General features: G+C 43.9%; 1 protein-coding gene across 1 annotated transcript in view; it reads right to left on the bottom strand.

Moving 5' to 3' along the window:
* SAMD5 (sterile alpha motif domain containing 5) overlaps positions 1-27314 on the bottom strand; it is a 45592-nt gene extending 18278 nt beyond the window's left edge. The window contains exon 1 of the mRNA XM_040965443.1: positions 26859-27314. Coding sequence (XP_040821377.1) covers positions 26859-27314 — 456 coding nt within the window. The remainder of the gene's footprint in view (positions 1-26858) is intronic.
* Between the last annotated feature and the right edge of the window lie 313 nt (positions 27315-27627).

The following is a 27627-nucleotide window of genomic DNA, read 5'->3' as shown; positions in this document are numbered from 1 at the left end:
GTTTTCCATGAATCATTGAGTCATTGTGTGGACCCATAAAAACACATGCAAGCACACATGTAATCGTGCAGACAATTACTAATTGTAATGGGCATCATGACGAATTTGCTCCTGCGATGTAGGCGTATGCTCACTCCTCTCCGTTTCCTTCTCCCAAAGCCCTTACCCCCAACCCAGAACAAGAGCCACAGAGCAGACCTTTCTCAGCCTAATTTAAGAAATGTCAGGATAGGAGCTGGTGCCACAGTATACTGGGCTAAGCTTCCTCCTGTGGAACTAGCATTGATCAAGGGTGCCATTCCAATCCGACTGCTCCATGTCTAATACAGTTCCTTGCTTACAGCTTGGGAAAGCAGGGGAGGATAGCTCAAGTTCTCAGGCCCCTGTATCCACATGGGAGACAAGGTCACAGCTTCTCAGGGGATCCTGACTTCAGATTGGCTCAGCTCCAGCTTTGCAGCCTTTGTGGAGTGAACCAGTGGATGGTAAACTCTCTCCTCGCCCCCATCTCTCTTTGTAGCACTGACTTTCAAGTGAAAATAAAATAATTTTTTTATGTCAGCATAAAGTAAATACAAATTATGGTGACAACTCCCACTTGTTTAGCCTGAGGACTCAGAGTAAGAAGTTAAAACTGTTTCCATGAACATTCAGAAAGGATGTTAACTATTTGTAAGCCAGGAAGCGGAAGTGGTTCCAATGGCTGGCTGCCAAAGCCAATCACCCATTTTCCCATTCACTTGAAATGAATTTCAGAAGAGCAAAGAAGAGACAAAAGGGCTACTATGCATTCTTTAATGTACAAGATTATAATTAACCTAACGTCTGTTTCAAATTTACTATTAACTATTAAGGAATAAATAATTTTACAGCCCTCTAATGTAGTTCATAAGCTGTAAATCACTGACCATAACTAATAAGCAGCTTAATAGCTAGAATACCTAAATAGAGCCACAGACCACAATTTCACTAAGTATAAATCATCATCATTTTTAATGCAAAGGCAACAGCAAATCTCTGTAATTACTGGGTGCATTTGAATCACTTTTATTATTACTGCACTGGCCCCAGTGTTGGATTTTTAAATCCAAAACATTAAACTGCATGGAATATAAGACTGGAATTATGATTCGCTACAAACACTAATTGAAATTCATAAATTTTATACTAGTATCCACAACTAATTTTTAGCCAAAGAATTTCAGCTATGCAGAATTAACTTGGAAAGCCTTTGCTTTCTCTAAAGCAAAAAGTGCATTTTACAATGAAACACATGGGGGGATCAATTCTGGAGCTAAATTTTGTGGATTTTTTTTTTATTGTACAGAATTTTATATGCCTAAAAGAAACAATAATATACAAAAAAAATCAAATAGAATATAGCACCTTTGAAAAAGATGCAAAATAGTGCATCCCTTTCCTCAATCTTGCTAAATCCACCCTCACTCATCACGGCTAACTACAACCCGGCCAAGGCAGCATTCATCACCTTACTGAGAATGTCGGGAATGTAAAATGAGGACGCTGTGGCAACACTTTATATATGTGCAAGAAAAAAGCACAGGGGAAGCCACCAGGTTATTCTGGTGGAGCAATGCTCTGTGTGAGTCCCATGGCTCATCTTTTCGTACCTGCCTCTTAGCAGCCTGCCACCCTCCCCTGTAGGTAACCACGGTCAAGCTCTTTCACCACACATGTGAATTCACATCAATGCTATCCTGGGCAGAACTTCTGGTTACGTGGGGAAATCTGAGTTAATGTCAGACAAATATCCTATCAACACTGGAATTTGTAAAAATGTATATAAATACACTATTCACTGTACATCACAACCAATCACCCAATGCCATTCATTTCATTAAAATCAAGTTGCCCATTGATTGATTCTCATGATCCTGCCTGTTGTCACCGTGGAAGCTACATCCCTCTAAAATCAATAATTGTCTTAGAAGCAAGCTGTGCCCCACACCCCTGGCGAGACTTTTCTAAATCCTAGGAGTTACTATTTTCTGTTCATAGTGTAACCTACCTTTCCCAGTACCTGCAAAAGAGAGGGCCTTGCTCTCTCCTAAATGCTTTCCCATGTGACATGGCTGTTCTTCCAGTATCCTGAAACTCCTCCACACTCCTGCCCGCTCAGATCTGGACCATCCTCATGTTGGAAACTCCCAGGAAACTCTATCCTGAATACCCTCAGACTCTCTAAGCTGTCCCTTTAGTTCCTTTAATGATCAACTGGCTGTCTCAAGTTTTGTTATAATGAACACATTCAAGATTTCACACGTTTATGTCTTATCATTTATAAGTTCATCAATAGAAACCATATCTTAATGCTAAAATAACAAAGAAAAACTGTGTATAACCAAATACATAATACTTCACATTTTTCATATTTTCAGAATAGGGATTCTTTCTTAAGGTATTTACACCTAGATACTATAAATTTTGTATTCACATTCAATTTGGCTCCCAGAAAAGCAAACATACAAAGACCAGTACAAAAACTGATAGTATGTTTAAGCTAAAATGGTCTTCTACATAAGTTCAAGTAAGTTGTAGAATTTGACCTCTCATGAAAACGTTCTATTGAGTTCTTTTGAACCATAATGTTCCCATTTTAAACTGTAAAAATATGTCTAGGTAGCAATGTGTGTGTAAACAAGTGCAAAAGCTACACATTTTGGCAAAAGGGAAACAAATTTTGCAGCTAGAAAGAACATGACTTCAAAACCTGAGTTGTCCTTCCGTGATCTTGCAGAAAGACTGGGGTTATAATGACACCAATCAACAGCTTTCCACCTGGGCTCCTCACAGCTCGCAGTCTGCCCAGGGGGAGCTGCCTCTCGTTCCTTGCCAACCACTCGATCAGGCAAGCTACTTTTAACTCTGCTTGGGGCTTTGCATTTCCCAGTTGGATTTTGCTTTGAAGAGAGTTCTACATGAAATAAAACTTGAAAAAGTCCAGTCCTCTCACATCTTACTTGCCATATCTCTATCAATACTCCCATTGGATACAACAGAAACTTGAGGCTGCACAGGGCTTCCCTCCATCCAGATGATGACTCAATCAGCTAGCAGCAGGGCAGGGCTCCAGAACTGACTTCCTGCTCATGGTCATTCTCTTCCATGCTAGGTACCACTGGCCATTTCCACACACGTGTGCTTGCTGGCCCTCCTCAAGGTTCAGCCCTAAAACCTACCTGGAGGCTGGTGATGGAAAACTATACTGACATTTTTTGTTTAACACCTGCCCAGATGCTGCTGTTAAATACTGTTTTGGATGTGATCAGATTCAAAACAGTTGAATAACGCAGGTCACCCTCCAGAACAAGGTGGGCAGCTGAGGGTCTTAAGGGAAAGGATGGAAGCTGCCCTCCCTGCCCCCAGAAGAAAAGAACTGTGCTTCACCACTGGAGCGCCAGCTCTTCCCTATATCTGCAGTATAGACACCTCCCAGACCCCACAGTCACACAAGCCAATTCCTTAAAAGGAGAGAGGAGACAGGAGAAGTACTTCTAGTCATTTCTCAAGTTCAGGGGTCCTCATTCTATGAGACACATGACACCTTCCTCTTGCTTTCTTCCATCACCACTGATAAATGCTTGCAAATGGCACTCTACATTTCTGATCCCAGGGTGAAAACTTGCTAGGTTCTATAAATGTTCCTTTGGTTGATCAAAGTCTGGTCTACCGAGACATTAAAGCTTCGGGGCCTCTTCCCCTACTTTCCCAAGCCCTTAACTAATTTTGCATTTGTTTCCCTTTAAAAGCCCCCCTAAATATATAAGCTTCATGCCCCATAAACTCTTGGCTTCCCTTGTAGCTGGTAGATTACTTGGGGCTTCTGTGTTGGAATCTGAGATCTGCATGGACTGGCCTCTTAGCAGCACACCAGGTTGCTTCCTGCCCAAGGCCTTACTTGCCCCGTTGCAACATGTCTTTTATTCTACTGGGCAGACACAGGGCATCAAGTACCGCTACTCCTTCCAATCCCAACTCAAAACAACCTTAGGTAAACATTACTAGCAAGACTCCCAGAAGTAACTAAAACTAAAGGCCTCCTTGGTGATATGCTACTCAAGTTTTAACAACGAGTTCCCCAGAACAACAAAATGTACACATTCACAACTTCAGTAGAAATCATATTATTATAAGAAGATACACAGTACTCAGTTTACAAAAATAAATAAACTCTGCAATGCCCCTTGCTCTAAACCCATATATCTAACCACTTCTCACAGAATGCAGTGGTTTGGGCTGAGCTGGTGCACTGGAAGCCAACCTAGCTGCAATAATAAGCATGGTGCAGACATGAAGGTTGATTGTGTCTGTTTATACTGATGACCAAGTCCCACAGGAGAAAAGAGTCCTTTGGGGCCCATTCCATCCAGTGCAGTGCTGGGCCAGGCACCGGGTAGGAGACTCAGCATGAGATGAGCAAGACATGAGCCTGCCCTCACGTCTTACGGAAATGAGAATTAAAATAGCAATTATCCCGATAATAATCTTACAATTAAATGCTGCAATTTCAGGCAAGGTATGTTAAATACTTAGTCAAATTCAGGTCTGTAATTTGCATAATCATAACTGCCTATTATGACTTTAGTATAATTTTATATTGTGGAGTGGACTTCACATAAACAGGATTACTTCTCTGACACTTTAGGATAAAAACTCATTGAGCATTCACAAAACAAGATCCTCATATCTAAAAGTGAGGGGGGGAGTTGCAATTTTTGAATGTTTAAATATCAATATCCTGGATAACTGAGACATAGATTCTAACTTTTTAATGTGGTCTTCTCAGCCAGAAATGATCTACGGTAGAGCACTCTTCAGTGTGCCATTGTCAAGTCAGTAGTCACAACTTCAAATAAGGCTAATTCTAAATGAATATAGGTTTGAGTCCAGAGGTTAAGTTGGATTAACTCTGATCCATGTTCCATGATTTTATAGTTCTCAAAATAACTGATTTAGACATCACAAAGAAGAAACTGCAAAGACAGCTGCTTATGCAAGATACCCAGCGCTCAGCATGGCGCACGTGATTCTTCCCCCTGAGTCTGGCAGCCACGGGTCAGGCCAGCACTTCTCCAGTTCCCCAGCCCCAGCCCTGCTGGCTCCGGCCCCTGCTTGCTTCCTCTCTGCTGTGATTTGCAGCAACAACAGGAACTCCTGGAGTCTGCAGGGTTTGCCTCTTGCTGATTGTTCTGCTTATTAAATTAATCACACAATCCTCAACCAGGACCACAAAGAAAAAAAAGCAAAACCACAAATCACTGATGACTGAGGAGGCAAAGAGATGGCACAGGATGGCAGGAGTCCAAGACATGCGTGGATGAAGGAGTTGGCTGGCCCTGCAGGCACCATGGGCTACTTCACTTAAAGCTCTTCAGTCCAAAGGAAATGAGAAGTGACACACCCTGTCATTGGTGTTAGGAAAAAAAGAGCTGTCTGCACCTGCCTCCTGCATTCACATACTGCAGGCTTCCCTACAGTCAATCCCGACAGGTCATGCACACACATGTGTGTGTAACCCCTGCGTACACAGGCAGCCTGGCAGGAAGTCACAGTAACATATGGCCAAAAATCATCTCTCCCACACTATAAATAATGATTTCTATCTATGTTGCTCCTGTCCACAGTTTAAAAATTATTAAGAAAAATTCAAGGTTAATTATTGTTCAATGAGGGTCAATCAGCAGATGGAAGAGCTCTCTCTGGGTCTATGACTAACTTCCAAACAAATGAACGAAACTTTCAAAAACTCTAGCACAACAACTGTTTCCTTTCCTTCATCAAAAACGTTACTAGTTTTGCAAGTTCTGCTTGGGGATAAAGCAACTATGTAAAGGAGCTCCCGTGTGTGTGCATGTGGCAGACCAACTCACTTTAAAGCAAAAAGAAAGACCAGCTAAGAAACAGTGCTGAAAAATTCAAACTGTAAGCATTTTTTTCTCCTCCTGTTTCTGAAACCAAGATATCTTCTTCGTGCACTTCATTCTTCTAAACACGCAACACAAATCACAACTTTCTTGATTACCACACACACTTCATAGATCAGGCCAACTCTAAAATAATGGTATTAATAAGATTTCAAAAAACAGCATTGTTGTACTAAAAAAAAGTTGCAAGTGCCCAATTTATTCTCATTGGATAGTTCACAAACTGTTCTAAAATGACTATAGCATTATCAAACAATATAAAAACATTATCACTAAACTGGCTGTTTGCTTTGAGAAATGAAGTAAGCCAAAAAAAAAAAAGGAAATTTTCTATAAACACAGTTCCAAATTATATTCAGACTGATATCATCAAATTGTTGTATTACAGACAGGGAAGTTATTCTTGACTAGTACTGCATGTAGACAAGAATAGGATGTAAAATACCTGATAAGAAGAACAATATTTATTTTTCAGAAACACAAGTGCCAACCTAAGAAAATTATGTCTTTAATTTACATGAATACAATGGCAAAGACCAATTTACAAATGTGCAGGTGATCTGATCTACACTTTTATAAGTGTAACAGGGAATACATAATATATGAATTAAAGCATTTATTCTGCCTCAAGCACTGGGCTAAGCATTTCACATAGATTTTCTCATTTGGTCCTCAGAACCGTAACAAACATCATGATCTTACATTCACAGGGAAGGAGACAGCACCAGGGCAAGCCTAGGAACTCCACTTGAGGACACTTAAACCAAAAGTGAGGGAGCCAGGTTCACCTCTTGTCCCCTCAAACACATTGTTTAACACTGCTTTTGTTGGCTATTCTCAATAAATGTCACACAAGTCAACATGTTGTGGGTCTGTGTTAACCCTTCACAAGCTTATCTAATGCTATTGGAACAGTGACTGCTGCTGCACTTGACAAGGAACAGAACTCTAAAATATGGGGGATCTCTTCCCAGGCAAGACTCATCAGCTGTTGAGCAAACCAGGTTAAATCTGAGATTCAAGCTCGGATTCCATGTAAAGGGCCTAAGACTGAGTTAAGCCTCAACAATAAATTCTCTAAGTTAGTTGGTTTAGCAGGGGTGTGTCCCCTTCTGCCAGTGTTAAGGATTAGACTGCGTTCCCCAAAACTAGCATGTTGAAGTTCTGAGTCCGATGGCCTCAGCAGGACTGTATTTGGGAAGCAGTCTTTAGAAACGAACTTGAAGTAAGATAAGATCATACGGAAGGGCTCTAACACAGTATTACTTCTAGCCCTGTAAGATGAGATTAGGACCCAAGATGGAGGGATAACCATGTGAAAACACAGTGAGGAGGCTGTCAGATCTGCAAGCCAGTGAGAGGGGCCTCAGAGGAAGCTACATTCGCCAACACCTTAACTTTGAACTTTCAGCCTCCCTAACTGAGAAAAAGGAAGTTCTGTTGTTTAAGCCACCTCATTAGTACTGTTTTGTTAGGACAGACCTATCAGGAACTTAAACCCATATTCAGATATATATCATTGCTAAATCACATGCTTTTGATCAGCAAAATGAAGAAACTGAGCTAATCAGCACTGGGACCATGAAACAGTTTTTCAACCAAAGCCTAAAAATGCAAAGTCAGGTGAAATACAGCACATGGATTTCCAGGGGACTGAATGAGTAGGAACTGCTACAGAGAGGATACAGAAGAAATTAGATCATGGCAAAAGTCTGCAGTGCATTGTGAAATAAATGGGCTTAGGTAACTTGTTCAGGTCAAATGCCTCTGACAGGTCCTCAGGGTATGTTACTAATTCTCAACTTTGGCACCACAGGGATCGCAGCCAACCCTATGATGCTTTTGCTGCCCCCATTCCAACACCACACAGTGGGTTTTCTTTCGTCTGACATGTTGCAAAAGCTGTTTCGTGCCCCTATATGTTCTGCACGTATGTGTCATAACAGGAATTACACAAAGGCTCAAATGGACAATTCCTATAGAATTTACAAGTTCATTCTCTCAGGTTTCATTGCCTGGCTCATGATATAGTCTGCCTAGTGAAAATAAAAATTGCTCTTCACATTCCCAGTACTTCCCAAAAATCTTCCAAACTTCCTATCAAAACTGACAGTTGCCCCCTCCTTGGTACCTGCATCAGAATGTGTTTCTAGTTCACTTTAGCAACCATGCCATGCTGAAGGAGTGAGCCTCTTCATCTGCAGTTTCACTTTTGTGGTTTCAGTCACCTATCTCACATCCTCACACGGTCCCCTATGTCTCACTTGTGTCCTAATAACAGCTATTCACAAGGATATCAACTTTATCATACCAGGGCCAATCCTTATGACCTTGTTTTACTCTCGTTCCAAATATCACCAATAGTAAGTTACTGGGAATTAAGACTTTAAAACTTTAATAGGAGGAGGGACAAAATTCAACTGATAACAAAGAGTCTTTCAACCAAGTTCCCAAAAATATTAAAAATGAAACTACGATAATCAATCATCAATCCTTAAATTTTTTATTAATTATGCAACATTCCGTGCAATATAATGGTATCTCCTGCTGTCCTGCTCTGTCCCACCCGGGATGTGATTATCTTTTTGTCTAGCACACCCATACTGTAAAGGCCACCTTCCAGTTACTCTAACAGCTATCCTGATTCTCCGGCTGAATGAGAGGGTATCACAGTGCTCGGGTCCTATTAATCCTTCCTTAATGATGATCCCAAAGTACTGTATCTAATGCATGAATTAAATAAGATTGAGCCCAATCTGAAGTTTCAAGCATCCATAGAGGGCCTTGGAACATATTCCCTATGGATGGGGCACAACTGCATTTGCATACATACGTATGGATGAATGGCTCTGTGTATGAATCTTGTTCAAAATTCTAACCCAATAGAGCACACTTTATACCAAAAATCACTTTTGAACTGCCATTGTACAACTCCCCAAAATATTTTCATGCTCCCAATATTCAGTAAATGACTGTGAATGTGATTTATATTAATATGAGTCAGTCAAGTAACATGCTGAGCTGCAATACAACACTTACCAAACCTAAGCCTAAAAGCCTGTATTTGTGAGACTCTGTTCCCTTCCTGCTGTATCGTTCATGTCTTTTCTCTGAACTACAACAAGCCCAGCTCATCGTGTCTGAGCTCTCTGTCCCAGAAATCCAACTCAAGCAGAACATCTGTACACAGTGATGCTGAAGAAGTGTTATATAGCAGCCAGGCGTGACCTCTACGGCATTCTCAAGACTAACCCCCGTAGCTTGGACCCATTCCTGCTCATGGGTACCTAAGCTTGCTGTACTGATTGATGTTTGTTGCCATCATAAAATCATCTAGCTTTCTAACAGGCTTGCTGACTTTGCTGCTTGCATGTGAGCATCTTCACAGACTGATCCTGCTAAAGAAGCAACATTGCCTGGGGATTTTTAAAGACCTTGGCAGATACCAGTTCCCGCCTACTACAGGCTTGCACAGGCTTTCTCCATCAGAGTCTATAACACAGGGAAGTCTATTTTGCTCACGTAATTAGCATCTACTATGGTTCAGCATTAATCAAAATCTAAACTATTCAAAGTGAACCTCTGGCCTAGCGGTCATGTGCCTGACTTTGAATCCCAATTTGGCTCCCAACTCCGGATTACTGTAGATGCAAGCCCTGAGAGGCAGCGGTGATGGCTCAAGTAAATGGACCTCAAACACTCACCCGGGAGACAGACTGATTTCCCAGCTCCTGGTTTCAGCCTCAGCCACAGGTTATTCCAGACTTTGGGGAATGAACCAGGAGATGGCAGCTGGGAACGCTTCTCTCTGCCTCTCAAAAACACAAAATCTCCCGATTTAAAAAACTGGACTATTCTCTTTAGAAGGCTGACAAGCGTGGCTTACATCTGATCTTTGTACTGCAAATAACAAAAATTCCATGTCACAAGAGGCAAGAAGCTAGAATTAGATTCTTGTATCCTGTGGCTAGTTATACTTTGGATATTAGAGTTTAGCAAAGATCAAACACTGCTTACACACACTCCACTCTTTCAAAAAGACTTTGCCTCTTGCCTCATAGATTCAGATTTCAAGGAAGCCAAATTGGTGTCATGCTAGCCTCCTCTGGACCTCTTCAGCTGAAAGGCATACATGCTCTGTCCCAGTACATGTCTGATCCATAGACCACCATAACGGACCCTCACGCCTACAGTACCTGCTATGATAAACAGAGCTTGTTGCTTGCTCTGCTTTCTCAATAAGTGAATGAGGCTACAGACTAAACCTTAATCTTCAGTGTATTTCTACCTCCTAACATAGCATCTGATAGATTCAATTAAAATGACTTATGAATGCATAAATGAGACTACCACATAGCACAAGCAAATATCCATGTAACAGTCAAATAGTAACATTTCCCCGAATTGTTTCCTTAGAGTGGCCACAGCACAAGGAGCTGTTGGTTTTTGGCCCCATTACATACAGGTATGAATGCAACAACAACAAAATCACCAATGACATACACTCATACCAATCTTTGTCTAGACATACGGACACACGTCTTTTATGTCACTCAAGCAGATATCTAAGAATCCAGATGTTTGGTTGTACAAGAAATGTATGCCCACCTTTAAAGCAAATGGTCAAACCGATTAGGTAATTTTATTTCCTTATCAGAACTTTGGAGTATTCCACTTACTCAACTTTCTAGTACTTGGTTCTCCAGACTTTAAATCTAGCCACTTTAAATTGTCACATGTCTCCTGTGGTTTTAATTAGCATTTCTCTTAACAACTAATGCCATCAGGCAGCTTTTCACACATCTAACTGCAACCCATATAACGTCATTGGCCAAAGTCCAAATGTTCTGTCGATTACTATGTCGAGCTGATCGCTTTCTCTGAGTCGTAGGTTTCAGTACGTGATTCAGCTGCCTGTTCTTAAAGATATGTGCTTTACCTATCACTTTTCCCCCTCTATGTCTGGGTTGCCTAAGAATTTCAAATGAGCACATTAGCACCTATCAATCTGTACAAATTCCTAAAAAGTTGTTTTCTTCAAACCATCTTCAATGATGACAACTCCTGTGTTCGGCTCTCAAAAGATTAAACAATTATATCCCTCTTTTTTCTTGAAGGACTTTAGATCACGTGTCTGCCTTTATACCTCAGTTCTCTGATGAATGGAAAAATACGTAAGACTGTAATTACCCATCTTTTCTTCACTGTTAAACGGAAGCAGCATGTTACAGCCTTCTATACGCTGAATGAAGACAGAAGTCTAGACTTTCACATCATCAGAAATCAGCCTTGATCCTAGAAGACACTGCACTTTAACCAAACGTTTTCTCATTATTTTGAAACTCCCCTTTCTTATTTTCCAATACAATAAAGACATTATTCAGTATTTTGGCCTGGGCTGAGTGTATCCTACATCTATTCCCAGTGTCACACATGGGTCCCGTCTCAAAGCAACAGTATAGCACACTGACTTCAGAACCAGGCACTTACCCTTCATGGTTGAGGGCAGAAATAGAGACTTTTTCACCAAGTTCATAAGCTCTATTAACTCAATGTCAAATATTTATTTGAAATGTTAAGAGCAAAATAAGAGCATTTAAGTACATTCAAACTAAGCCACGGGCAGTACTTATTTTAAAATGATTAAGCATATTTTAAGCAACTGAGTTACCTTTGTAAAGAAAAGTAGCTTTAAAAACATTTTTTGGCAATAAACTATTATAATAGTGGAGCCCAATACATAATCAAGATATTATTGAGCCAATTCCTTTGAAGACTGTCATCCTAAGAAAATCACCCTTCCACATTGTATTATCATACTTTGGCTTTGTTTATTTGATTGTTTGGAACTTGGAACTAAAAAAAATAGGACTACCCACTAGCTAATTTATTTACCAAAATGACTTTCAACTGTTTCCATATGTTACCTCAAGTACCAAAAATGCCATTCTGGAAATTGGGAGTGCAGCTCAAATTAACATCTAAGAACATTTGACATAATAAAAGCATCATTGATTAAATGATTGGCTTCTGTATTATTCTCAGTTTGACACTCTATCTAAAGGGAGGTAAGACTTTAATCTCAAGATTCTATCACAAACTGAAGTAGCATTTAGCAAAGGCTTTCATGCAGTAAAACATTCCTGAAGAGCTGAAAAAAGTGACAATCACACCTAGTTAACAATAACTAATAACTTCATCAGCCTGTAAGGGACAATGGGCCAAGACTCTTCAATGCAAAAGCTTAACTTTTGTTACTGAATTCATGTAATTTGTGATTTTTCAGTCTCTTTTTTGCCATCTGATATTTCTACTATACAGTGAAAGAATGAAGGTCTTGTTTTTAAATCAAATAAAAAGTTTGAATTTATTTGATTAAAAAATCAGCATTCTACTACTTTTCTAGGAAGAAAAATAATAACAAGACCCAAGACATATCCATTCCTTACCCCACACCCATTTTGCACCAGCAGAGATAGTTGCTAGATCCCTTGGGAGAATTCTTTTTAGGCAGATTTGCACAATGATGGGGACCACAGGGATCTGGTACCAGCACATCTGAAATTCACTGATTATATGAACTTATGTAAGTGACAAACTATTCAAAAAAGAGATACGTTTATTTTAAAGGAAGAGTGACAGAGAGAGATGAGGAAGGATCTTTTACGCATTCATCTGCTCCCTAAATAGCTGGGACCCAGAACTCCATTTGACTCTTCCAAATACTTGCATCCTCTTTTGCTGCCTCACCAGGCGTCTTTGCAGGAAGCTGGATCAGAAGTGGAGCAGCTGGGACTCAAACTGGTGCTTGACATGGGATGTGATGTAGCACAACTCCAGTCTTAAGTTACTTAAACTCTTTAAGCTTGGTTTTGCCCCTTATAAAATCGGAGTGGTTAAAAATAATCCCTACCTCAGAGAGTGGTCATGAGGATTAACATGTTTACATGTAAGAAGTAAATACCAACTCACCTCTCGGGGGTGGAGTTGGCATATTCAAGGCTGTCTGTCCTGTGCTCTGTCTAAATAAGTCACCTCCAGCAGCAGGCTTTTGATAATTTGTGCAAGTTTGATTTAAAAAGCAAACCTACTTGATACTAGAAAAGACTGTGTCTTTCTAAACAACATGGGGAGAGGGCAGGAGGCAGTTCAGGCCAACAGAGAAGATCCCTCCAGATGTTAAAAAGGAAAACAAAACATATCCATACTAATTAACATATGTCTGAGTGAAGAGGAAGAGTACAAGGAATTAAATCAAAGCACAATAACAAGGATTTGGAGTGCAGCTTCAGTTCACCGTTTCAGGAGCTCAGGTTTTCTCTCTTTGTCCCTTATCAAAAACAATCACCGTATCCACTCCACTCCTTTTCCCATGAACCACTTCCAAAATAATTGAACATGCTCATCTAAAACCAGGCACACTGTATGCGAGTGCTCGGTCTGGCAGTTCAGTGGCTCCTCCACTTCAAGAGCATCTGGGTTCAGCTCTGGCTGCAGTCCCTGAGTGGCAGCACTGAAGGCTCACCCACAGGGAATTGAGTTTGTGCCTCCCGATTCCAAACCTGGCCCAGTGTTGGCCACTATGGACACTGGGGAGCAAAACAGAAAATGGGGTGTGTCTGTGTGTGTCTGTCTCTCCCTCCCTCCACCTGTCACTTCTTGGCCAAATAAATCACTTCCGTGGTGTGGTGTTTTAATACCTAATCAGAAGATTCTATTTATCACCACTTTCCAGGGAAGCAAATCCACATTTGGAATCCTATGAACAGAGATAAGCACATTGACCCAAACTGCTCTGCCAAGAAGCAGCAATAAAAACTGATTTGAAATGACACTTCAGTAAAACACAAAGTTAATGTCACCAACCTAGCTTCAACTCTCTAGCATCTCTCATTCAGCAGGATTCAAAAGAGTAAATTACTTCACATGCCCTCTAGCTCAACTCTAATCTATAATGGATGCAATAGGCATATTGGGATTTTTTGTTTTCCTCCTGACTCTGCAAGTCAAAGCAAGCTAGAGATATGGGTGGGTTTGTGAGACTACAGAGTCAATGAATCCAATCCTTTCTTCAGAGGCTATAAATGACAGTGGTTTTGATGAAATTAACAACTTATCAAATTGTCCATTTCTTCCTGCACATTTAGGTGGGGCTACTTCGTGCCTTCACCTGATCCTGCAGGAAGCAAGTCCTAAGAACAGCTCCCTAGTATTTTGTATGAAATATTTCCTCTTCATAAAGCTCATGTATAGCTTTATTACTTTCTGGCCATGAAAATATTGCTCCTACTTAATGCAGTACCCTTTTTGTCAATCAAGAGCTTCCCAGAGGGGCACTTCATAATTCAGCAGTGTTCCCTTCCAGGTTGATACATGGCTCCCGTAAAGTGGCTACATCTTTATTGCATGATTGATGGCTGGCTGGGACAGTGTTGGGTCCATCCATTTCTGCCAACTCAGCAGAGTTCAGCACCTAGTTATTTTTTCCAGGAATGCACTGTGCCTGCACCCTACCTTAAATCCTTGCTTCTGTGATCTTTTTACAAACCTCCATCTACCTGGCCTTTCAATGAATGCTCAAAAGCAAATCAAGGGTTTACTAAATTAACATTTCTCATTGAGCTTCCCAAATTTATCTTTGTTGATGTTGCATTGCTGTTGCTGTGCCAAGCTAAAGATTCAAATGAAAATGAAGGTCACTTCCATTTCCTTGATGAAAGTTTGCCATGGCAAGCAGCCCCTCTCCATAGATTCCACCAAAAGTTATGGGGTTGAGTAGGGGCAGGAAGGGAGTAGACCATCAGCAAAAGAGGTGGGGAAAGGGATGAATGAGCAAACATGAGGAGCTAGGAAAGGACAGTATAGAATCTGAGAGGCATTTCCTGAGCTGTACTGAACAAAAGACCCCTCTACTGTGAACACAACAAAATCAATAAAGATTCTAGTTAACTCCTTGCCACTGGGAGAGTCTCTTCCCCTTGTTTCAGTAACAGAGAGCCTACAAGACTCAGAAAACTAAATCACTGCCCACAATCATCGGCTGCACCTTGTGAACCAGGAAGCTACTCGTGCTGTCTCTTGAACTTGCCTCAATAGAGACCCAACTTCCCAAAAGCTACTAGTAGAAAATCCACTGTTATGGTACAGTGACAATAAGGATCCCATGATTACACAGCTGAAGATAATTATAAACGTCTGTCCTGGAGGGGAGTAGGTGTTTGATCAGCGGTTATGTCAACACTTTAGCCCATATTCCATGCTGCAGTGCCTGGTTCAAGTCCTGGCTCCTCCTCTTCTTTACTCCTCTCAGGCAGAGGAAGGCAGGAATGACAGCTCAAGTACTTGGTCCCTGGATGCAGTTCCTGCCACCCAGATTCAGCCCAGTACTGCCCTAGGTGCTGTAGGCACATGAAAATTAAACCCACAGATGGGAGCTCTCACTCTCGCACTCTTACTTCTCTTTCCTCTTTCGCTTTCCCTCTCCAATAAAAAATAAAATCTCATTATTTAAAGAAAAAAAAAAAAAAACAGCACTCTCATCTCAAAGAGTAGCAATTTAAGATGCCTTCAGATTGGGAGCTTCACCAGCACTAAGTGATGCAGTGCAATCACCACGACCAAGATGTTTTGGGCTCTCACTGTTTTCCAGTACAACTTTAGGTTTCTACTTATATATTAAAAAAAAAAAAACTAATATTCTTACACATACAGGATTCAGGTTTTCCCCACAACTTATTTGTTTCAGTTTGTTTTGTTTTGATTTTTGAAGAGAAGACTGACAAAAAGAGATGGAGATTTTATACCTACTGTTTTACTCCCTGAATGGCTGAGCTGAACCAAGCAAGTGCCAGGTGCCTGGAATCCCATCTAGGTCTCCTGTGTTGGGCTTCCCCTCTCTCCCTTCACTGCTTTTCTAGACACATTGCAGAGATCTGGGTTAGGAGTGGAACAAACAAGACTCAAACTGGTGCTCACACGGGATGCGGACACCACAGTGTTGGGCCCACAGAGATGATTATTAGAGAAACCTAATACAGTGTCAGAAATTGTAAGAGAGTCCATTTTCACTTTCTCAGTCTGTATCACTGTTCTCCAAACTTTTTCAATTCAGAGTGTTGCTTTTAGACAAAAATGTGATAGAATGTTTGCTGTAAATATAGCCACTCATAAGAAAACCTTAAATCTATCAAAAATTTTGTAAAGTTTGCAAAGCAATTTCTTATAGATTAGGCTGCAATTCACGCAACTCTGTGACACAGATATTGGTTCTGCTTTTCCAGAAGGAAATATTCCTCTTAAACTAAAATGATCACCTTTCTGCCTGTATTATAAGGAACGGGGAAGGTCCCACTCAAGTTATAAGGAAAAGGTGGATTCTTAAAATAAACCCTTGTCTATGACCAGCCCCTTCCAAGAATGACAGACAATGTCAGTGATCACACACTCAGCCTAGAAAAACATCTCAATGAGCGCCGCAGTCGCTGTTGAGTTTTGATGGTCTGTATCTAAGCTTCAAATTTGCATGTTAAATCATCTACTTGTTCAGCAGCTTGATGTTCCATAAGAAAGTTAATTCAGGGACCGCCCCAACACACCACATTCCCCAGGTGGTCCCTGAAACTAAAGATTTGGTTGCCGGAGTCCTTTTCCAGAGTAAGTTCATAAAGCCACCATGTCCACATCCAGACATTACACTTCCCTAAGTGAAGTTGTCCATTAGTAAGACATAATGACAGCGCCATGGTTTTACAAAAATGAAAAAAAAAATCAAGCTGCTTTTGTGCTTTTGTTCTGTGTGACCACTAGTTTTTATTTTCTTTGAAAATCTGAATCAATGAGCAGACTACAAGCTGCAGTGTCATCTTACAGTACAGGAAGCACAAAACACACCATGAGCCATTTCTTAGTATTTTAACATTAATATGTATTCCTTCTTCCATCTGCTAAAGCTTATAAGGAATAAAAACATAACTCTTCTGTATTATTACATGACTGTTACTTCTTTTGTCCAACAGAGGTAAGATGTTACGCATACATTCTGCACCCATGTGGGATGTCAGGAGCAAATTCTTAAAATGATACATTGACTCATGAGTTTGGTACATTAAAAAAAAAAAAAAACATTGTTTTCCTAACCCTTATGACACATTCCAGGACAAGTGGGTCTTCTGTTTGTGTGAAAAAAAAAATTTTTTTAAATGGAAATCTAACAGTAAATTTTCTAGGGAGATCGGACCATTTCTTTCAATTAGAGGCAGTAATGAAATCTTTTTAAACTACTAGATGTCACTTAATCTTTATGCAAGATAGATTGAATCCTTAATGTCTTCTGTCTTGATCCACAGTTACCAGCCCGTAACAATTTTTCTTTTGACTGAAAATGAGGAATCCCTCCCTCCTGTCTTAGGCCTCCTACCGAGTGGCTGGTCTGAAACAGCATTTTCATAAAATTTAAAAAATAACTGAGAAAATAAAACCTTTCCATTCAACACCAGCAGTGTTGAGATGGCAAGAACAGGCCATGTCCATTGCCAAGGGCACAATGGTGAATCTAGTTGTGCAAAGCCCACAGCCTTCAGAAGCCTTGGGCTGTTATGGTCTTCCAGATACTTCCCTTCACCTAGAGCAATGTCTTTGCAAACATCTCAGGACTGTCGCAAACCACAGTCAAGTCCAAGGCAAATGATGCAACTTCAAGATTCATTTCAGGACCTCTTGGTGGGCAATCACTCAAGAGCACTTCCATAATCTGAAAAGATTTCCATTTTTATGAAAACGTATTTCCTTTTCATTGTTTGCTTTTCTACTCAAGACAAAACTGAGGAGACAGCCTTACTAACACTGCCCGGGACTTTGGCATCTTCAATAGGGAGATGAGGAAGAGCATGTACAACTACAGAAGACCTCCCAGGGCAGGGAGTGAAATTCCAGGAAGTACAGGGCAAATGATACACAGAATACAAGTACAAGCTATCCCACCATTCAAATGCCCAGTGGCCCATCAGTGGCCCAGGTGGTAGACTGATGCCCACAGATGGTTCAAATCCTGCCCGGCACCTTTCAGCCTGTGACCTGAGAGCAGAGACCATGATCAGTGGCTTGTTTGTTTGTTTTTACAAAAACCTGAAGAATCAAGTTTTATGTGTGGAAAATCTTTTAAGGAAAATCCACATTTTCAAATGTGAATATACATTAAGAACAAATTTTAAGGGCTTAAAGAGAACTCTACATTATAATCAAAAATAATTTGCAAGTCATTATCTGTTGTCAAATTTCATTTTCTATCTCAAATCTTACTCACGATCATTTTCCTTAATTGCCTGATTCAATCCCAGATATATTGCATGTTTACCCCAAATTGCATGTGAGAACAATAAAGACTTCTTACTGATAAAGAGAGTCCAGAATGTTCTTCAGAGACTGAAGTTGTAGAAGAGTTTTGAATAACAGCAACAATGTCATCTTCCAAGGAACTAGAGAGTCACAACCTAATTCTGAAAATCCTACATTTTGAGATTATTTAGTTTTTTTTTTTTTAAATCACTGCACTCTTCCTCAGGTCCACAGAAACAACTGGGCATCATTTCTACTAAACACACACACACAACACCACCACTGACTTATTAGCAAATACCCCTGTAATCAGGAATTTATCCCAGGTCAACAGGCTATTCTGGAAACAGGTGACACACAACCATACAATTTGCTTGAGGTGTCCAAGCAAATTTTGGAGCCAAATATTAGAGGCAGACACAGGAGAGCACTTGCCAAGACTCAGGCAACTCATCCTGCAAATAGTCATTATTCACACCTGCCAGCCAAGACCAACAAGCACAGTTCACTATTGGCTGGCAGGGCCATCAACGCCTCTTCTCTTAACTAATGCACAGGCCTCAGGGTTCCCTGGCCTTGTGTCAGCTTTGCCTGCTGGGGTCACACAGCCTATCTCTTCCACAGGCTATCACACTAGTGCATTCCACAGACAGTACTGTGCAGAGTAGACCCCAGGAGTAAGATAAAGATAACTGTTCTCTCCTTATTGGAAGACATTTGCCGGGCAAAGGTGGGAAATGAACCTGACAAAAACCCAAGGGATCTCTACTTCTGCAAAATTCCCAGCATCCAATGGCAAGGGACATACAGAACTATCCCTTCAAAGAAATCATTGGCATCTGGCTCCTGCTACAACCAACAAAGAGGCATGGTGCCTAATGTATATCTAGATTTTGGAAGCAACATAATGCTCACTTAGGCTTATTTAGTAATTATAGGGATGGGTGTGGAGGCAGGGCAGAACAAGAGAAGGTTCCAGAATGTGCCACACCTTTGGCTTGGGACCTCAGCACATCCAATCATGCTTGAAGTGACAGTGGCAGAGCAGGCTGCTGTCTGATGCGTTTGGTGGGCCCCACAGGGAATTTGCAGCACTAGCTCTTCAGATTTCAGAGCAGCCCCTTCATCTTGGACTTGCAGCCTCTGAAATATGAGACTCTTCATATTCAATTGTATGAAAGTTACAGGTTATACTTCTTTATTATGGCAACTCTGGGAAACTGAAAACAATTTTGATCTAGTAAATTTGCACATTAGTCTCCATAATAACCCTACGGAGGCAGTCTCATCTCAACCTAGTCCTGACTATGTGCTTTCTGAGCACCCTGCAGGAAGAGCATGTATTTTGGTTTTTTGCTTCACTATCAATTGCCTTTACTCAGGTTTTCAGCAGGAGTGATCTTTAACATTTGCAACAAACACAAGCACAAAATTCTTCAACCTTAACCTCTGCAGCAACAGCATTCAGCTTTGATATAGCACAACTTTGAGGAGTCGGGCATAGGGTTGGACCCTCCACATACAAGGTCAGAGTATACTGGCATAGTTCCTGACAATCCTGAGGACCTAACACATAGCACCTGCTATGTGGATGGGCAGAAGCATGACTGCACGAAGAAGGCACAGGATGGACGGACACATGGACTGATAAATGCATGTGTGGGAAGAAGGCTGAGGGCCCCTTGTGTAGAAACTATACTGATGGTAAACCACGAGGAAAGCAGCAACCCCACTATTCCAACCCTCTTTCCAACACCCATCCTATCCCCAGCATTCCGATCAGAGACTGAAAACCAAAAATCCTAGAAGGATATGGGCTAAGGCTACCTGAGGCTATTACTTGGCCTGGAAGAAACTCAAGTTTGCCAGCTTCTAATTTGTCCCTGGAAATATCATTAAGGCAGAAAGAATTCTTGGGAAGAAGAATATTTACTGTCATTTCAGCTTCTGCCAAGACCCAAGGCATCTCTCCAAAGGGTACAAGCATATCTTTGCCAACCTCTTTTCTTCTTTTTTAAATACTTCTTCTGCACTCTCTACCCTAATTTCACATGGGGAAGCCCTTAAGACACACCAGTCTGCAACTGCCTTCTCCCCAGGCCACCCCTCCTGAGGTCCTATAAATAACCTCATTACCAGGAGAGTCTTGTTTCTTAATGAAATTCATACTAAGGTGTGAATGAACATTAAAACTCTTAGAGCATTACTAAGTGAGGTTACAGTAAAGCAAGCATTTTAATTAGGAGGTTGGCAAGCAGAGACCATTTAGGACAGAAGGCTGCAAGCTGACCCTGTCCTTCATCTGTCCTAGGGCCCACCTGATGCCTCCCAAGCTCCCAGAAAATGCAATACCCTTACACAACTGTGCCTTCACACCTGCCCCAACCCCATTCATGCATAAGCATGGCCAACATGCCAGAAAACAGCACCCATCCAATGAAACTTTCTACATTAAAATCCAAAAGGTGAGGGCACTTGCTATGTGTGTGGATGGATATAATCCAGTTTGGCTTGTTGCATAATGTCCGTACATGGGTACAGTTATAAACAGCAGATCATACTATGTAATATCTGCATATTCACACATGTTCTCCTTACACCTCTAATTTTTCCATCTCTCCCATTATGGAATCCTCTTAGCAGAGAAAGGAAGGTCCTCAGTCCCTCAGTCCCAACAGCCCCCTCCTCCCCCTCTTGCCATCGGAGGCCAACCCTCCCCTCGCAATGCCCTGGCACTACTTTCACCACCCCTGGCTCTAGTGGTATCTTCCTCTGGCTGCTCATACCACTAGTCTTGCTCCCACATCTAACCCTTTAACAAACAAACTTACACCACACTTCCTGTGACCTAGCTTCCCTGCCACAACTTTCATTTCTACTTATATCCCCTTAAATAAATGGAGCGTCTATCTCCACTGCCACTGGTCTCGTCACCTAAAGCTGCCACTATAATAGTATCCAGTGGAACAACTAACACTTCCCACGGGCATGTTTCTGAACTTGTCCTGTTCGACCTTCCAGCCAATCCCTCCCATGACTCTGCTCACTGCTGCCTCTCTGGGAACTTTCCCCTCCCTCTGTTCATCTCAAACCTGGGTCTCCCCTGCAGTTCAGTCCTCATCATTTCTCCCTCCTCCTTCTGGAGCCCACTCAGTTTCAGTATCAATGTGCTAACCACTCCCAAATACGTGCCTTTTGTCCTGAAGCTCTCTTCTGATCTACAGCATCTTCTTCCACCTACTCAACTTGTTCAACACTCCACATACAGCTAACCTGAAGGCAGCATCAAGTCCCCAAACTTGCTCTTCTCCTGGGTCCCTGTCTTGGTTTCAAAAGGATCTAGTTCTCAAATGTATGCTGATCTTTAAATCATGCAACATTGGTCTTGGCACTACGGTATAGCATGCAAGGCTGCTACATACTGCCTGTGATGTTGGCATCCCATATGCATGCCAGTTTGTGACTGGGCTAGTCCACTTTTTTCCTGTTCCTTGTTGATGGTCTGGGATATGTCATTAGAGCTGGCCCAGGTACTTGTGTCCCTCCCAGCAAATGGGACACTTGGATGAAACTGTTATCTCCTGGCTTCACCCTGGCCCAGCCCTGGCTGCTGAGGCCATCTAACAAATGAATCAGTAGATGGAAGATTCCTCTCTCTCTCTCTCTCTCTCTCTCTCTCTCTCTCTCTGATACTCTCTCATACTTTCAAATAAATAAATACGTCTTTAAAAATAAATTGGGACATGGCACAGTAGCCTAGTGGCTAAAATCTCCACATTGCATGTGCTGGGATCCCACATAGGTGCTTGATTGTATCCCAGCTGCCCTGCTTCCCTTCCAGCTCCCTGCTTCCCTTCCAGCTCCCTGCTTCCCTTCCAGCTCCCTGCTTCCCTTCCAGCTCCCTGCTTCCCTTCCAGCTCCCTGCTTGTGGCCTGAGAAAGCAGTCAAGGACAGGAAAGCCTTGAAACCCTGCACTAGTGGGAGAGACCCGGAAGAAGCTCCTAGCCCTGGCTTCAGATTATCTCAATTCTGGCTGTTGTAGCCAGCTGGGGAGTGAACCAACAGATGAAAGATCTCTGTCTCTCCTTCTCTCCGTAAAATTTGACTTTTCAATAAAAAATAAACAAATCTTTAAAATAAATAAATCACACATACATTCGCATTTAATGGAATAAGGATTGATGTAAAGGTTGGGGTTTCATTAAAGTACAGTGGTTTAACGTGGTGGCTCAGAACGAGATTGGATCAAATCGAGTGTTGGTGCATGGTTGAATTCAATGCTTTCTGCAGGTCTGAGCACACAGAGGGAAGAGGAAGAGCCGAGAGTCCCTCTCCACTTGCATGCCACCCTCATCACACACCGCACTTAGGATTTTTTGCAATCCTGGACTATGTGAGCCTCTAGGACCATGAGCCCAATCAATCCTCTTCCTAAGAAGCTCCTCTCTGAGATTTTAATGGCATTTTCAGACAGTCCAGTAACTGCATGTGATCCCCACTCCCTGCTCCTCTGCCGGAATCCACAGGACCATCAGGTCCCGGACACTGAACCTCTCAAATTACTTGCGTATCCTCCCTCACTGGGAGGCACAGCCCAGAACATCACCCCCTGATATGGTGGCAGTCTCCCAGACTTTCCCCGCCGCTGGAGGGGTGTCTCAGTGACCCCTTCTGCTCCACAGACACCCGCCAACTCCCCAACGTGACTTCCTGGCCATCGGAACACAGTCTAAGTCCCCACCTCCGGCCACCTCTTCCAAGCACACAAACAGAAGCCCTACACATTTCCAAGGCATGCTAAGCCCCTTCTTTTAAGATTGATTTATCTTTACTGGATAGTCAGATATACATAGAAGAGGAGAGACAGAGAAGATCTTCCCCAAGTGGAGCAATGGCTGGCGCTGAGCTCCGATTTGAAGCCAGGAGCCAGTAGCTTCTTCTGGATCTCCCACATGGGTGCAGGTTCTCAAGGCTTTGGGCCATCCTTGGTTGCTTTCCTGGGCCACAAACAGGGAGCTGGATGGGAAGCAGGGCTGCTGAGGTTAGAACTGGTGCCCATTTGGGATCCTGGCACATTCAAGGCAAGGTCTTTAGCTGCTAGGCTAGTGCACCAGGCGCCCTAAAACCCCTCTTTCCACCATCTTTTGCACAAACTATGTGCCTGGCACATTCTTACCCTTAAGACTCTGTTCTTCCTTAGTCCAGAGCCACTCAATCATTAGTTCACAGAGAAACTGCCCATTTGGCAAAGCCTGCTAAGAAACCAGGGTGGGGGCAGGAAGCTGTTCACAGCCCCATTGCAACCATCACACTATATCCTCCTTCATCCCATTTTATGTCTTCTCTGGGAGACCCTAAGCTCCCTGGGGGCTGTTTGGTTTTTTGGGGGGAGGGGAGGGAGGAAGTCAGATATATAGAGGGGAGAGACAGAGAGGAAGATCTTCCATCCAATGGTTCTCTCCCCAAGTGGCTGCAATGGCTGGAGATGAACCGATCTGAAGCCAGGAGCCCAGAGCCTCTTCCAGGTCTCCCACCTGGCTGAAGGGTCCCAAAACTTTGGGCCATCCTCAACTACTTTCCCAGGCCACAAGCAGGGTGCTGGATGGAAGCGGGGCTGCCAGGATTAGAACCAGTAACCATATGGGATTCTGAGAAGTACAAAGCAAGGACTTTAGCCACTAGGCTACTGCACCAGGCCCAAGGCCAGAGTTTGTACATCTTACCAATCCCAGTAACCGGGAGCCCAACAGAAAGCACAGCAATTGGAAGCTTGTGGAAAAAGCTTACTGCCCCATTTCACAACGTAGGAATCACAGCAGCCAGAGAAGCTAAATATAGGCCAGAGGAGGAACTTGTCCAGTGTTTGATTTCAAGCCTGGGCTCTTTCCAAGCTCCTGGGTTTCCAAAGTTATAGCTTCCTTTAGAAAACAAAGACAAACTGACCTCTTACTTGCACTGCACTTATTTCTTTTGGAAAAGAAAGCGACATTGACTGTTTCTTACATGTTAACCCCTGATCGCTAAGCCTGGCAATTTTATTAAGAAATACTGAAATCTTTTCAAAGTGATTCTTGGGGAAATTTCTCAGCTCCTTTTCCTCTGGAGGCAACCTGTCACTCACCTGAGCACACTGATAGACCCCACTTGCAAGCTTTCCAATAGTCTCACTGCCATCCAGCCTCCCAGGGACCCGTGCCTGGCTGTAGGCGAAACTGAAGCCTCTCTACTGAGACGAATTCCAAACGCACAAAATGAATGTTTTACATTCTAATCATGGTTACCAAGCCACCTGGAAAAGCTACAGTATGGACCAAGTTCCAGCCCTGCTCACGAAGGAATGCCTGCATCCGAAAACAAAGCCTTAAATCATTTAAAACCCTAAAGCTAAGAGGCAGGACTCAGACGCAACAAGTTTGCAATGGGCAGCAAGATCCTGTCCTGCACATGTGTCCACTCATTTCTGCATGTGTGGGTGCATTTCGATTCTCACTGCAGGCGCGTTGTGGGAATGGGAGGCCGGTTGCAGGGAGAACACGCTCCATCTCCTTCTTCCATCAGCTGAGGACTACGGAAAGAAAGTGCACAGAATGTGTTTTTTGTTTGTTTGTTTTTTGTCAATCATGCTGTCCTGGGATTTACACAGAGGAGACTGACCGTTTGTTACATGGAACAGATAGTACACCACCGCAAGCTGAAATTTCCTCCTGTAAATTACACCTGACCGGACCACCCCATCACTCATCTCAGATCTACGCAGCAGTCCACGACGCAAAGACCACACTCAGACGTTCACATCCTTATCCTTTTCTGCCTCTAAACTTGTACTCTGCAAAACTCAGAATGCAAATGCACTCCTTCCTGCCCAGCGTTCACAGCTCCAGCTCGGGTCTCCCTGCCCTCGTGGCCTCATGACGCAGCACCTTTCCCGAAGGCTCAGCAAACCCTCATGCTGCACCTGCTCTCTGCAGCTCTGCTAGGCGAGGGCTCGCACTGTTCCCCCAGCTCCGCTCTACACACTCATTTCTCAACTTCCACCCTCCCGATACCCTCGTGTGTGAGAGGCACACATCTCATTGGCTCTGCCTGGATGGAACTGTACTACAGAGGCCGGAGCGGGAGGCTGCATCCTCACTGGGCCTCCCTCTAAAGCTGACGGCCAGAGGAAATCGTGTTCTCCACAGGCCCACAGAGACACCCGCCGTGGCACACACAGAGCATATCACAGCAGCAAATGCTTGATGGGAAGTGGGAAGCCAGGGGCCCCAGAGCTGCCCTATTTATATTCCTTGATGCAGCTAACTCCTACTCATCAGCAGGTGATCTGATTTGCTGACCTGACCTGCAGGCTAACAGGTGCATAACATAAAACTCCTGATCTCAATCTACCCTACACCTTGCTGCCTACCTTCTCAAAAACTTTCACCTGAGCTTGCTTAAACACAAGCATTAATACAGCCGGACTGGAGGACCCAGCTGCCCAAACCACATTGGGATCCACCACATTTCCTTAGAGCAGAGCCTGGTGCTGGCTTCCCTGCCATGTGATTCTCATTCTCTTCTTGGGTTTCTAAAAGTCTTCAAATTCATTTTGTCCGTAGAGGTTGGGGTTGAGATGAGGGTGGGAATGGGGGAAGTGGCCCCAAGACCCTGAACTTGCAGAGCAACATGGAACAGACGGCGTAGGCGGGTGTGTGCTTACAGCAGGTTCTGTTGTTAATGACTCAAAACGCACTGCACCTTCAGCAGGGGCAGCTGGGAGAAGGGGCGCCTTGCTGAGGCTGCCTCTGCAGAGAAGCCCTGCCGGGGTTCTGAAAAGACAGCTTCCTTCCTCGGACTCCCAACTCCTCTTCCAAACACAGGTGTAGTTAGAGACTTCCCAGAAGTCACGAGTGCCCACTGCACCTTACCTGGATCGCTTAGGAAGCCAAACTGGCGTCACACAGTCCTCCAAGGCGTGCCTGCGGCCCTGTTCTCCCCAACATTTTCAGCACTATATTACCCCCAGTAAACTTCAGCTTAAGGAATTGCCCTCGGGTGCCCTGACAGGTGCTTCCTGGACGCCTCCCCAGCGCGGCTTCTGCTGGCCATACACCTCAGAAAGCAACAACAGCAGCAAGAGGTTTCCAGTTTTGGGGGTGGGCACGGATACTGACAACAACAGGTTCAGTTCATGTTCTGGAACTAGAATTCGCTCATTCCCTTAGAAGTTTGTCAGAGCTCAACAAAGTAAGGAAAAGAGAAAAATCAAAAATACCGTGAGTTCTAGGCATTGTCACTGGCAGCCTTCAGACCCAAACACACCTACGAGAGAGCTACGAATGGCCCGCACCCGCCCGCAGGTGCAGCGCCAGTCCAGTGCCTGACAGGTGCGCACCTGGGGCCTCCGAGGAGACTTCCACCTAGGCGAGGGCTCTCTTGTTAGCAAGACACCATGGAGGGGAAAAGGCGAGCTGATGCGGACAGAGAAGGAGAGAAGCGTCCCAGACACCAAAGCTTCCAGGCCGTCACCTAGGCAGAAGCTCGGCCAAAGCAGTCGCGCCGCGCCCCCTCCCGCGGCACGCCCCGCCGGCGCCTCCTTACCTTGCGGGAGTACGGGGGCTTGCTCAGGTGGATGCCATCGCGGACCAGCTTATCCCGGATCATGATCTTCAGCTTCAGCTTGGGGTAGCTCACCAGCTCCCTGCCGCGGGGGGCGGTCGACTGGGCGCGGAGGTCCCCTCGGGTCCCCTGGACCGAGCCACCACACGACTCCCCTCGGCGCCCCGGAGGCACCGCGTCCACGGGGGACGCGGGCTGGGGCTGCGGCTCCAGGGTGAAGTAGAGGCCAGCTGCCGCCGCGTCCTGTTCCCGCAGCCGGTGCACAGCCTCCAGGATGCGGCGGCGGTGCGCGGGCGCCAGCACCCCGATGGCGTCCAGGTCCGGGTCCCCGATCTGCTTACACACCTCCAGGTCATCGTAGCCGTTATCCACGAAGGACTCGGCGTACTGCGGGAGCTGCAGCGCTCGCAGCCACTCGTAAACTATATTGGTGCACATGGCGGGGTCTGGGCGCCACCAGTTCTGGGAACTTTTAATCCTGTCCTCGACCGGGAAAGACAGAAGCAGCAGCAAAGTTTTTCCCAGTCAATAGAAACGAGCGCGCTGGAGAGCCAAAGCCATGAGCCGCGCGGCCGGAGAAAGGCAGGAGCGGAAAAGCGGCCAAGTGAATTCCCCAAGCAGCCGCCGAACTCGCAGGCACTGGCGGCTGGGCGAGCCGCGCCGCCCCTGGATGCGCCGCCGCCGCCGCGGGGAGGGGCGCGGGAGGGGGCGGGGGCGGGCGGGGCCGGTCCAGCCCTGGTCCAGCCCTGGT

The sequence above is a fragment of the Ochotona curzoniae genome, unplaced genomic scaffold (genome assembly GCF_017591425.1).
Source record: "Ochotona curzoniae isolate NIBS_2020 unplaced genomic scaffold, NIBS_Ocur_1.0 scaffold_3890, whole genome shotgun sequence".
NCBI classification, from domain to species: domain Eukaryota; kingdom Metazoa; phylum Chordata; class Mammalia; order Lagomorpha; family Ochotonidae; genus Ochotona; species Ochotona curzoniae.
Note: the sequence above shows the minus strand (reverse complement) of the source record. Positions and strands in the feature narration are given on the sequence as shown.